At 44.1% G+C, this 12,514-nt stretch overlaps 2 protein-coding genes across 2 annotated transcripts; both read right to left on the bottom strand.

Annotated features, from left to right (window-relative positions):
• Positions 1-936: 936 nt before the first annotated feature.
• LOC138619894 (transmembrane protein 182-like) lies at positions 937-5,826 on the bottom strand. Its single transcript, XM_069696693.1, has 5 exons — positions 5,517-5,826; positions 3,970-4,093; positions 3,545-3,643; positions 2,422-2,559; positions 937-2,071 (listed from the first exon to the last, which is right to left on the bottom strand). Exons 1-5 carry the CDS (start codon positions 5,688-5,690, stop codon positions 1,851-1,853), a joined length of 756 nt encoding a protein of 251 aa, XP_069552794.1. The 5' UTR covers positions 5,691-5,826; the 3' UTR covers positions 937-1,850.
• Positions 5,827-6,394: 568 nt separating this feature from the next.
• LOC138620142 (sodium/hydrogen exchanger 2-like) lies at positions 6,395-11,792 on the bottom strand. Its single transcript, XM_069697114.1, has 13 exons — positions 11,543-11,792; positions 10,779-11,001; positions 10,235-10,475; positions 9,496-9,746; positions 9,168-9,385; positions 8,890-9,086; positions 8,708-8,797; positions 8,056-8,126; positions 7,760-7,894; positions 7,378-7,474; positions 7,073-7,198; positions 6,696-6,759; positions 6,395-6,579 (listed from the first exon to the last, which is right to left on the bottom strand). Exons 1-13 carry the CDS (start codon positions 11,790-11,792, stop codon positions 6,395-6,397), a joined length of 2,148 nt encoding a protein of 715 aa, XP_069553215.1.
• Between the last annotated feature and the right edge of the window lie 722 nt (positions 11,793-12,514).

The following is a 12,514-nucleotide window of genomic DNA, read 5'->3' as shown; positions in this document are numbered from 1 at the left end:
ACAAATTTCATGATATTTTTCAGCACATTGATGCTCCTGCAAGCATCAATTAGTTTGACTTTAATGACCCCATGACTTTTCCGAAAATAAAGGTGGATGAGAAAATTGTATATTGAGCAAATTCCTGCTGCTTCCCTGAACTTTGAGTTTAGACACATCGACAGTTCCAGTTAATTACTGGGAATTATTAGACAAGCACACTGCCGGCCTCATATTTACCACCTCTGGTAGATCAGTGGTAGCATGCTGTAGGCTTTGACTTACTCTGTTTGTTTTTATCTGTCATACTGTCATCATGCTTCCTCAGATCAGGAGTTTTGTGTTTTCTTGTGGTTGAAAGGCTTTCAGAGTCACAGTGAGCTCAGCTGTTAAGATGTCCTGCTCAGAAGGCACAGCAGTTCAACAGTTATGTCACAAAGTCAAGTCAGTTGTTTTTTTTATAAAGCCTAATATGACAAATGTGTGTCAGACTGTACAATCTGGTGGAGACTTTTTTTCCTCTGTCGATGGAAACAAATGTTCTTATTCTTTCGAGGTTTATTCAAATTCAAACATCACATCACAGCATTTTAAAACAGTTGTTTGAGGATATCTGAGCCGAGACAAACAGCTATGACTGTGTTGTGGACAGTGACACAAAATATATGTCAAATATATATAAAATAACAAAAATATACCAATAACAGTAGTTTAAAATACAACACTGACAAAAAATAGAAGAAATCAAGCAGCAAACACAAACTCAGCTGACCTTTGGTGTTACTTCACTCAATCTTACATAAGTCAGAACTAGTATATTTCAAAAATTAACATTGGTGTGATCTGGACAGTTTGATCACAGCATGTGTGTGTATGTGTGCTCGAACATATGTGTTCGATTGGTGAGTTATTTGAAGCAAACATACACCCCCTCCTCCTCCTCCTCCTTTTTCCTCCTCCTCCTCCTCCTCCACTCCTGTCCCTCAGATGAAAGCAGACATGTGTGATTGAAAATCCATCCGCTTGTTTCCGCAAGCAGCTCTTTCAGACCAGCGACAAAAAGAGGATGGACTAATACTGTCGCAGTTCTGATACAATCACAAGTCTGCAATTCTCCCTTTTGGATGACACTGAGTAAAAAGACGGGAAACCCACGAGGGTGTGGGTCATTTTGTTTGTTTATGTGTGTTTAAAAGCAAAAAGACAAAGAAAATCACTGAATTTAAAGTTTCTGTAAACATGTAAGGTGGAACAGAGAAACATAACAGACAGGAAAACTGAAGCGTGGGAGATTGACCGAGGGGCTGAAATGTGATTGGGTGAAGGAGGCAGGTGGCTGGCCCCGCTGTACACCAACCAAACCCACAAACAGCAGTTCATTTCTCAAAGCCCCCTTGTGCCCCCCTACACGCATCAATTCTCCCTCTATCCATCCCTCTCCTGCTCCGCCCCCAGCCTCTATCCAAGCCTAGCATCTCTGTCTCCCGTCCATCCAGCCATTCCTGCCTCCCACCTCACTCTGCTCCAGCAAGCGCACTTTGATCGGGTGCCAAAATCAGGACAGAGGACACAGCTGGTTCACCCATGCATCTCTCGCCTCCTACTCTATGGACTCGTCACTTGCAGCATTAACAAAAACAGAAGTGACTTGTTGTGATCATAATGTGTTTAAGTAAATTGGGATTTTTATGGAAATTTAAAAAAAAAAAAAAACAGTGATAGAAAACTAAATTTAACATCCAAAGGGTGGTGCTGTCATATTGGTCGTATCTTTCCTGCCAGTATTTACATCCCACAAGTGTGCTGCTGAGTCCCAGGGCAGGACATATAAAAGGTCAGTCCTCTCCTCTCCTCCCAGCCAGATGGCCTGCTCACTTGCTGGCATGCAGCACACGGCCCACCAGCATGAAGACCAACCCAGAGACGAGCTCCAGAGGCACGCCGGCCGCCGCCACCATGAACGACAGACCGTAGAGCACTGAAACCTGCGCATCCGGACACGCTTCTCCCCTCTCCTGCAGGATGTAGCGCTTCACGTCCACCACCTCCATCCACAGCACGTAGAGCAGCAGCATAAACAGGAAGAAGCAGGCTGTGGAGGGATATGGAGAGAGTTAGAAAGACAGACAGACAGACAGACAGACACAGGCTATCACTGCTGCGAGTATCTGCAGAGGAATGCTGCTCCTCCTCATCTCTACTGTAACCACGGTAGCAATGTTTACACCGGCTGTTGTTATGGCATTGCAGAGTGACATCTGCTGCCCTGTGTGTTGCGCATGTGTTTACCATGTGACAGGCATGAACAGCTGACAGCAGCAACATGTGTTTGTGTCTGTACATTCAACTTTTCCTCTGGGAGTATATTTTACACTGACTGCAGACAGGATGGTAATAAACTCCACATCCACACACACACACATACAGCAGGCTATATTTTACCAGCAGCGATGAGGAAGGCCCCACCAAGCTTGTGTAGTTTGTGGCTGATGAAGGGGACACCACAGACCAGGAGGAAGCCTCCAGTCAGAGCTGAGACCAGCCCGAGGATTATCAGCACGGTCCAGAAACCCCGAAACACTGCAGGAAACACAAGCCGAGCAGCAGACCCATTTATGTATTCAGCATAGTATCTGTGTGTTAGTACGGGCCTCTGCTAACAGGCCACTGACGTCATGTGCTCAGTATTTTTTTTTGTTGGGAATTTGGAGGTTTTAGCAACCTGTAGCGTTTTCTGCTTTCTTGGTTGAAACCACCAAATATGAAACCATAGCCAGCTCCTGGCTAGTTTGATTAGACCAGTGAAAACAGTAAACCAGGCTCTGTCCAGAAGTAACACAATTCACCTCTCCGTTCCTCTAAAACTCACTAATTAAAACGCCGTGCCTTGTTTGTTAAATCTGTACAAAAACTGTTGTGTTAAAACCACAACTTGTGGGTTTTATTGTGCGGGCAGCACAGCTCAAACATTTGTTGAAAACTCCAGAAAGTCACTTCCGAGATACAGTATATAAAATGTTAATTAAAGAACTACAAGGCAAAGTCTATCCGCTGGAAGATTAGAAGCAGGGAAAACCAGCTATCTCTTTTTTAGAGCGTCAGTGGTGTTGATCTTCTCATCATATCTCTGCAAAGTATGCATCAAAAAGTGGAACTATTCCTATTTAACTTAAATGTGATGGATGTTTTAGAACCAGATTTTAATATTTTGAGAATTACATTTGAGCACCTTTCGACCAATAAATAAATTAAAGAAAAGATGTTTAATGCTGCACTGTGGTGCTTAGATACAGTGTGTAGATATTTACCTGGGAAAATATAACAAAGAAAATATGGAACAGCTAACCAAGTAAATGATGATAATTGTAAACTAATTACATTGAGGGACTGGCAACAATTCTAGCTACTACCCAGGTTTGCATTTGAATATGTTTTTATTTCCCCTGTCATAATATCTGAGCATGTAGCCTCTCACTGTAATGTTGTAAATTGTGCACGTGTGTATATGAGTGGAAATTGTGAACTTGCATGCATTGATGTGTGAACATATTAGTTTGTGACTTACCGGCTGCGGCGTCATAATTTGGATGAGGAACTTGTCCGAGTGCGACAGGCAGTGGGAAAAGGTAACCATGGATACACACCTTGGAATCTGGCTGGTTTGCTGCAGTAAAAAAGAAATGGGAAAGACACTTTTAAAAAAGAACCTAAAAACCTAAAAACAATTTGTGTTTTTCAAACAGGTTGTGTGTTTTTTGTGATTAAGTTCAGGGAGAAAAAAAAGTAAAAACCCAATGACAGCGGGAGTAACTGCTAACCTCTTCCTATCCTTTCTGTTTCTGTCACATATCCACACTATGGACATTTTCCTTTCTTTCACTTGTTAGCATGTCAAGCAGACCACACACACATGAGACATACAACCACATTGGGCAACCCCCCAACAGAAACTTTGTGCAGGCTCAGAAGAAGAAGGTTTTGCCGACATACTGAAGAGAGTGGCCAGGACTGCATGAGTTGTGGGCTCCACCTGGAACACACAGCGCCAGAAGAAGCCCTCGTGGTGCAGCGTGAGGGACGAAGGAGAAACAGTGACGGCCTCCACTGACTGGATCTAAAACAGAAATAGAGACAGATGGCCATCACAGAGATAGACACGCAAATATCTAAAGATGGATGAACCCTATTTGCTGTCAGCTTTGTCAACACATGTCTGCTGGCTGCTCTGTGGGATTCTGACTTCAGTGGTGCCACGCCATCAAACATGGTTCTGATTATGGCCTGCTGGTCTGTGAGGTTTTTCTTGGGGAACTTATGAAACACGCATGAACGATACTCTCCACTTGCTTGTCAAAAATATGATTGATGGTGCTGAGTAACACAACAACTTTAATCATCCTCTTATTGAAAATGAAAGACTTTGTTGGGCTGTGATGTTACAGAGGAGTTCACAAGGGGATTAGCTTTTAAAAATATATACCTTACTTTGCACTTTGTGAACTTTCTCACAAATGCAGTGGAGAAGAAACTGGAAAATGAAAGGGGCACTTGCTTTTTTTTACAGACGTTTAGTTGACGCGTGATGGGGAGTCCTACTCAGCCTGTGTAAACAGTTGTGTTATGGCTCTGGAGGACTTTTCTCATATCCAACCTGATGATGTCCTCCAGGTTATCTTTGCTTGGGGAACTATTTATACTTTTGAAAAGTTTATGTTATAGCTGGCAGTGGAAATATTGGACCAACAATATTATAAATGCACTTCACTTCATTTTTAGCCATATGGTTTACTGAGATGACAATGTCATGTTTGGGTGGTCCACCATTTTGGTCCAGACTGAAATTTCTCAACATCTGGATGGAATACTATGGAATTGTCTGCAGATATTCATGGCTCCTGTGGTTCGACAGCATCATAGCCTCAGCTGCACCTTGTGCTTGGTGCTAATTAGTAAATGTTAGCAGGCTAACACACTAAAGAAAGCTGGTAGACATACTAAACATATCTGCTAAATAACAGCATGTTAGCATTTAGCTCCACTTGAAACTGTGTTTACGAGCAGCCTCAACATTGACGTTTTTTAAGCTTACATATGTAAGTTAACTGAAGTAACATTTTTAACTTACGTAACATATGTCACATTACTTATGATGTACACAACCCATGTAAGTAATATATTTTGACTAGACGTCCGAATGCCTCGACCACTACTGCATTGATTCTTATCTGCCTCTTCTAACTAAGTTTATGAAAGGGCAACACTAAATTACCTCAGTACATCCTTAAATATCCCATAGTGGCATAGCTTGCACTTCACTGTGTACACAACAACTTATCATGTTCCACACTGGTCTGTTTGTGGTCATCACGTGCAATCTTTCAATGATAAAAATAATACTCTGCTTTGACTGCTATTATTTGCATTTGTTTAGATGGAGGTGGCCAACCAGTTCTAGCAGGAAGCATTAAGATTTGCATTCACTGTATGTATTTGCACTAGTGAACAGACAATTGTGCGCACACTTGTATCTGTCCTACCTCAGTCCCATTGGCATCTTGGTCCACTGTCACTGTTGTTTGAGTTGGCCATGTATATGGTCCACAGTTGTCACTGGCTATCAGCCAGTAGTCCGTACCAAAGGCCAGAAGGAAACACAGGGTCCCTACTGCCCCGAAAATCCCCCCAGCCAACGCTGCAGCTCCCACTCTCATAACTCCAACCTTAAACCTCCTTTAATGTGTCTGTCTCAGTCGTAAGGTCAGTGACTCCTCACTGGTGTCCACTGTGCAGCCCTCTGCCCAAACCCAGTCCTAAAGAAAACAGTCAGGCTGTCCCAGCCACTCCCTGGCATGCTGGGAGCTGTGAGGAAAAGAAGCGACAGTAACTGAGGAGGTCAGACAGGGGGACAGGAGTTATTTTGGGAAGCAGTAAGCCTGTCCTTGTCAAATTACCAGTGGGTGTGCTGCACATTTTTAAAGGAAACAAGGAGAGGGCAGCCTTGTGTGTGCGTGTGCTTATAATGTGGACAGCGGGTATCAGCATTTATGATTGCAAGGTATTTCTGGGCTAGGTGTTGCTCTTGGAGCGTCACTTTGAAAATGAATTAGACTGGAGATGCAAATGACCCTAAAACCTCCAACAGAGTTTATCAAGAGGTGAAACACAGTGCCGAGGAAAGCTTTATTGTTGCTGGCAAACACTCAGAATGATAAAACCATTTCAACGGTTTTAATTGGGAGATGTCCATGAAATTGTTCGAGCCCTTTATCAGCCCAGTCTTTGCACCCCTATTATATTATGGCTAAAATAATATGAAGTACTTACAACTTTATGGAGCCATTTAAAATGACTGAACACACTGAATTCATTGCTTTTACATTTCTTCCCCCCACCCCGCCTGCTTTCTCACAGTCTGTCATTGCTGCTTCTCGTTCTCCAAATCAAAGCTGAGCTGTTTCTTCGGGACTTTCTCCACAGGTGCTGGGTGTTTTGGAGAGACACGGTCTTCTCTAGCAGTTTTTGGATGCAATGGCCCGGTCTGAGATGAGGCTGCTGGGCCTGAAGAGTCCTGGAGGACAGGCCTCGGGCTTGTGGAGCAAACTGCAATGAGATCAGAGTGGACAGTGAGCTCAACAGCCACAAAGTCAGAATAACACCATACAGGTCGAAGGTCAGAGGGCAAAGAGATGAGGGACAATCTGTGTTTTTCTCTTTACCTGTATGAGATCTGCTGAGTCCTGCTCTCACTCTGTAGGTCTCACTGAACTCTCCATCCTCCCCCTGTCATAACAGAGACACAGATTCAGGCAGCGTGGAGGAGACTCTCGACTGTGTTTCATACTCCAAATTCAAAAAGTTAAAAAGCACACAAATTAATGACATTTTCTTTTGAGTCAGGCATTTTTGAGTCAAAACTTATTTATGCTTTTCAATTGCCAGATACATTTTCATGTAGTATTTCCCCCCAGAATGGATACACTCTATAGCACTTTGGAAAAAAACACTGATTGCTTATTTTTATTTAGTTAAAAATGCGAATTTGAGAAAATGCGCCTGACTTGCAAATGGGTATTTGTGGGTTTCCATGTTCTACCTGTGACCAGTGTGGGATTGTGTTATATGTGTGTCTTTCTCCCAGGCTCTGGTGTCTGTGAAGGGGCTTCCTTGTCCTGTCCACGGTGGCGTCCTGGTGCAGGGTGTGTCTGCTGTAGGCTGGTGTCTGTTGGAGTGTAAAGGCATTACAACCCAGAAACATCCGGGTGTAATATGCATACTGCGCATGCTCTACTTTCATACAAACAAATGCAATCCGTTGTTCATTACTGGCATTAACGTAGGTGGTCAGGTGACCACAGGAATACCAAAAGACATCTATAAATCAAGTTTTTTTTTATTTACCTTGTTGTTGAAGTTGTGAAGGTTTCTGGAGAGGATGCGCCTGATGCTGTCCATCTCCTCTGGCAGGAGGGGACGGCTGTGAGAGCGAGGATCCACTCTGAGGGCAACGTTTGAGTGTTCACACCCATTTAGTCATTGCGTGTTAAGAAGCCTGGATTACTGGATCGGTCTGTCTTTGCACACAATGCAGTGATATACTCTCACAAATTTGAGCTAAACCATGAAGGAACATTATTATTTAAAGATTTTAATCAGCCCAGATAAACATGATGATGATGATTATTAATCTTTCTTTAGTTTTTTTTAAAGAACCTGTTGGACCCTTTCAAGGAAGACATGGAAATCCCTGAGTCCTCCACAAAGTAGAAAAGTGTTTTCTCACAGTGGTGGTGCCTCCTCGTCTCCCCTCTGCTCCCTCCTCTCCAGCTCCTGGTAAACCCTGAGGATGCTGGACCGAGCCTGGTGATCTTCACGGATCAGGAAACGACGGAGGTACTTCTTGTTGAACTGCTCAAACCTCACACACACACAGGTAAACAGATGAAACATGACAATATGATGAGTCCTGCTGTTATTGTGGAAAAAGCACATGGCATATGCTGCCACCTACTGGAAACCACAACCAAAACTTTCAGGGAAAACACAAGCATTAGGTCAAATAAAAGAAGAGAAACTAACTTGTCTTTCCAGTAGTGCTGCCCCCAGTAGCCGACCACATCCTCTATTCCTGCAAGCAGGTGATCTATGAGCTAAGAACAGACGTAATCAGACACACATATCAATTGTATATTTTATTTAGATTCTACACGTATTTTTCTTTTAACTGTGATTGTGTTTCTAAATGCTGTTTAATCTGTCATATAACCACAATGTCATCCCTGCATGTTTTATATTTTATTTAGAAATTTTGAAAAGACATTCAGAAAGCAGGTTACCCTCTGAGTTGAACTCTTATTTTAATTTTCATCAAAATCAAAATATGCCTCTGCACAAAGATTATTTACTTCAGTGCGCTCACTTCATTGTACACTGTGTGTGTTGTGTTTTTCCAATAAGGCTCCAAAGCTAATGTTTTTTTTTTTTTAAATAAACCTGCAGCTTATATTTATTTTGTTAGTTATGAATTAAACTTATATTGAGCTGTGCTATGAAATGATATCACTAAAACAAATTCTCATGAAACCAGTTAAGCAGTAAATAGATTATTAAATCACCAAATAATGCCTGTGTCTTCATTCCCATCACTCAACAAGTATTTCAGCTTTAATGTGGGATGCAGTTATATTTGCTTATAACATTACACTTTGCTGTGATTGCTGTAATTTCTCACCCTGCTATGGATCTCCTCACTGACAGAAGGCAGAGCTCTCTTCTTCCTCTTCACATCCAGGAGCTCGACCAGAGGCTTTATGGTCATGCCCTGCAAAATAAGGTCAACAAATAAAACAAAAAAGTTCCCCATGAAACCATGAAACTGTTTTCATCACAATTCAGCGGGCATTATTTTCCCACCTGCACAAAGACAGTGAAGAGAATGACCACAATGGTGGTTGTGATGAAGAGTCTTTTCTTTGGGAAGTCATCAATCAAGAAGACCAGGGAGAAACAGATTGCTCCTCTCAGGCCACCGTAGGCGATGATAAACTGGTCTCGAAAGGTCACGGCGTTCCTCCGGAGCTTGTTCACCACAGCAGTCAGCAGGAGGACACCTTACGAGCGGTCAAAATGTGCTCAGACCTTTAGTTAGTATTAATGCATCAGTGATCTAGTAATGGTAGGAAGTGAGCTACCTGTGGCCCTCCAGATGAGACAGAGCAGCAGCGTGGAGCACACAAAGGGCCAGCTCCACATGTGGACATCCTGAATGGTGGACACACCCAAGAAGATGAAGATCAAGGTTTCACTCACGCTGCTCCACATCTTCAGGAAGTACTGGATGCTGGTGTTGCTGCGCTCCGACACGTTAGCTTCCACGTACTGTTTCATGGTCACAGCACAGGTCACGATACTACAGGGAGGGGACAGGACAAACACTGTAGGAGAATAATCAAAGTTCACCAAGCAAAACATTTACAGAAGGAGGTGTGTAAGTTTAGGCTGATACTCAGCAGCACTCACGCCATGATACCCGAGAGGTGAAGCATCTCTGAGGTCAGGTAGGACAAGTAGGAATAGAGGAAGACAAAGAGCGGGGCGATGACTTGTGCTCTGAAGGTGAACCGTGAGGTGAGGGCGGCCACCAGGCCAAAGAAGAGGCCGACACAGAGGCCTCCCAGTCCCACCACCACCACCCTGCACCCACCCAGCAACACATCCAGCCCTGACACCGACGGCAGGCGGAGGAAGGACTCAAACAGCTTGTAGAGCACCTGAGAGGAAGAAAAGTATATTCAATATCCTCATAGGACCACCTGGGTGGTGACACACACACCAACCCAGTCTCACAGCAAAATGTGAAATAGCCACGTTTTGGGCTGTCTAGGCGTGAAAGTTACACTTTTTTGAAAGCGTAAATCTTACACGCACGTAAATGTCATGTGACCATGGTCCCGCAACAGAGGCAACAAAACACATGTTTTGGCAATATTAGGAGGAAAGAGAGGTGGCTTAATGGCATTAGTCAGAGACTGCCATGTTGGAAGATGAAGTATGAATCCAGGAAATGACAATGTTTTTGTTGAATTGTTTTTTCTTTCATAACCCCCAACCATGTGTTTTAGCGACAGGTTTTCCTGCAAATCACGTGGCTGCATGCATGCAGTAGGTTGCATTTCCGGCCACTACAGAAAAACGACCAGCGTGTCTTTTCACGTTTTGCCATGATAACGGGTTGCACCCACAGCACTTCTGCCCTCACCACAGTAACAGCGTCGTTGAGCAGTGACTCTCCAAACACCAAGATATGAAGCTGTTCGTTGACATGCATCTCCTGAAAAACAGAGAGCACGGCCACCGGGTCGACGGCAGCGATCAGAGAGCCAAACAACAGGCAGTGGAGCAGGGAGACGTCTCCCAGAGAGCTCTGGGCCAGCAGGCAAACACCATACAGAGACAGGCCGATGCCCAACACGTTCCACAGGGTTCCCAGCACTGCATACCTGGAGGTGTACACAAAGGCAGCTTTACAGCAGCCGGAGTCATCCGGATTCACAAAGTGCCCAAGTAAAATTCAAATCCACCCCAATATCATCTGCATTCATTTTTGTGATCACCAAAGGTCTAAAACTGTAAACTATTATTACTGATCCATCATCAGATGTGGCACAACATAAGCATTCATCATAATAATATGTTAAAAAGTTGATCCTTCTACAATCAAAGTGTATTGAGTCTTTTTTGCAGACAGACTCCCCCCTCCACTCACACACACATGAAATACCAAACATTTAAAGTCTACCAACCAGAGGATGGTACCGAGGTTTTCAAAGAACAGCCTCCCGGGTAGGAAGTATCCTGCATCCAGGACGATGGGTGGCAGCAGAAAGAGGAAGAAAGCATCAGCGCTGAGAGTCGGGGGAGCGGAGTGGCGGACCCCGTAGATCACCCCTCCGACCAGCAGGCCCACCATGATGAGGACGCAGCTCTCTGGGACGACTGCTGGGACTCGACCTGACCAGTGGAAACCTGAGTAGATGAGACAGAGAGGAAGAAAAGAAAAAGGACATCGAGCTGGTTGGATTCAGTGGACCAGGGTTGTGTTTATGTGTGCTGTTTTGACTCTGTCTCTCAGACTGAAAGGACATATCACATCATACAATATGTGCTCTTACAAGTGCAAAAAACATAATGAAACATTACTTTATGATGTACTTTTGTAGGAAGTTAAAAATGTATTAATGCAAGAGAAAGTGAAAGTCAGAAATTTAGAGGACCACTGATGGTTTCAGTTCTTTAAAAATGTGGAACAGAGAAATCCCCATTAATTTTGTACATAACAAAACATGTTACATAACATGTGAATGTAGCACTCATCCCTTTATATTTCCAGTGTTCCAGAAGAAGTTTGGTTAATGACTTGTATTATACTTGATGCAACAGTGATAAAATAATAATACGCGCTGCATTCTGCAACTCCTTCATTTTCTGATTTTACATCTCACCCACTTGTAGCACCTATTCAAAATTTGGCTTCTCATGCATGAGCAGAGGTCCGGCTGAGGCTCACCCAGCTTGGCCAGCGAGGCCAGCATGATCCACAACACGATCTCAAAGGGAGCCTGCACATGGTGGTAGTCCACGCTGAAAACCCTCAGAGCCATGGGCAGATCCTCAGAGAGGCTGCCATCGCTGCTGCTGTTCAAGCCCAGCGACGGGGGCAGGTTGTGGGGCTGAGGGGGCTCATCGGGAGGGGTCAGGGCCAAACGTCCCGACAGACAGGCAGAGAGGAGCAGAGGAAGAGTCCACACAGAGGCCATCCCGACCTGCAGCCATGCTGGGTACAACAGGAGAGAGAGGCAGAGACAGAGAATAGGAATGGGCCTATGGAGGCAGGGGGGAGGGCGAGCAACACACACACACACACACACACACACACACACACACACACACACACACACACACACACACACACACACACACACACACACACACACACACACACACACACACTCACACAAACAAAACAGCCTGACCAGAACTCATGCAGCCACTAATGTGCACAGGAATCCCTGAGCTAGCAATGATATCCAACCAGCAGTACAGAGCTCAAGGGGTGGGACACACACACACACACACACACACACACACACACACACACACACACACACACACACACACACACACACACACACACACACACACACATCCACGACCGACATCCAGTATATTTACTTCTCCTCTGACCCTAAACTAAACCTTAAACCAACATTTCCTACATTGTGGGGACTTTTGTCTCCAATAGGGAGATGTGTGTCCACAATGTGTCAGTGTAAACAGATCTATGTCCACACAACACAAGTACACACTCACATACAGGAGATGAGTTGTGGAATTAGCACTGATGGCTTGATGTGTAGGTGCAACATGAGTGGTGTAAAAGCTTCTGGGATCACAAACTAATTTCCCCCTCACATGTGACTGCAGAGCTTAATTTTCTCAGAATTTGTGTTTTGCTGTGGTTTATTAGATTTGTAATCTC

Source organism: Brachyistius frenatus, unplaced genomic scaffold (genome assembly GCF_029030835.1).
Source record: "Brachyistius frenatus isolate BFR_SWC_R1_liver_20210118 unplaced genomic scaffold, ASM2903083v1 Contig_22, whole genome shotgun sequence".
Taxonomy (NCBI): domain Eukaryota; kingdom Metazoa; phylum Chordata; class Actinopteri; family Embiotocidae; genus Brachyistius; species Brachyistius frenatus.
Note: the sequence above shows the minus strand (reverse complement) of the source record. Positions and strands in the feature narration are given on the sequence as shown.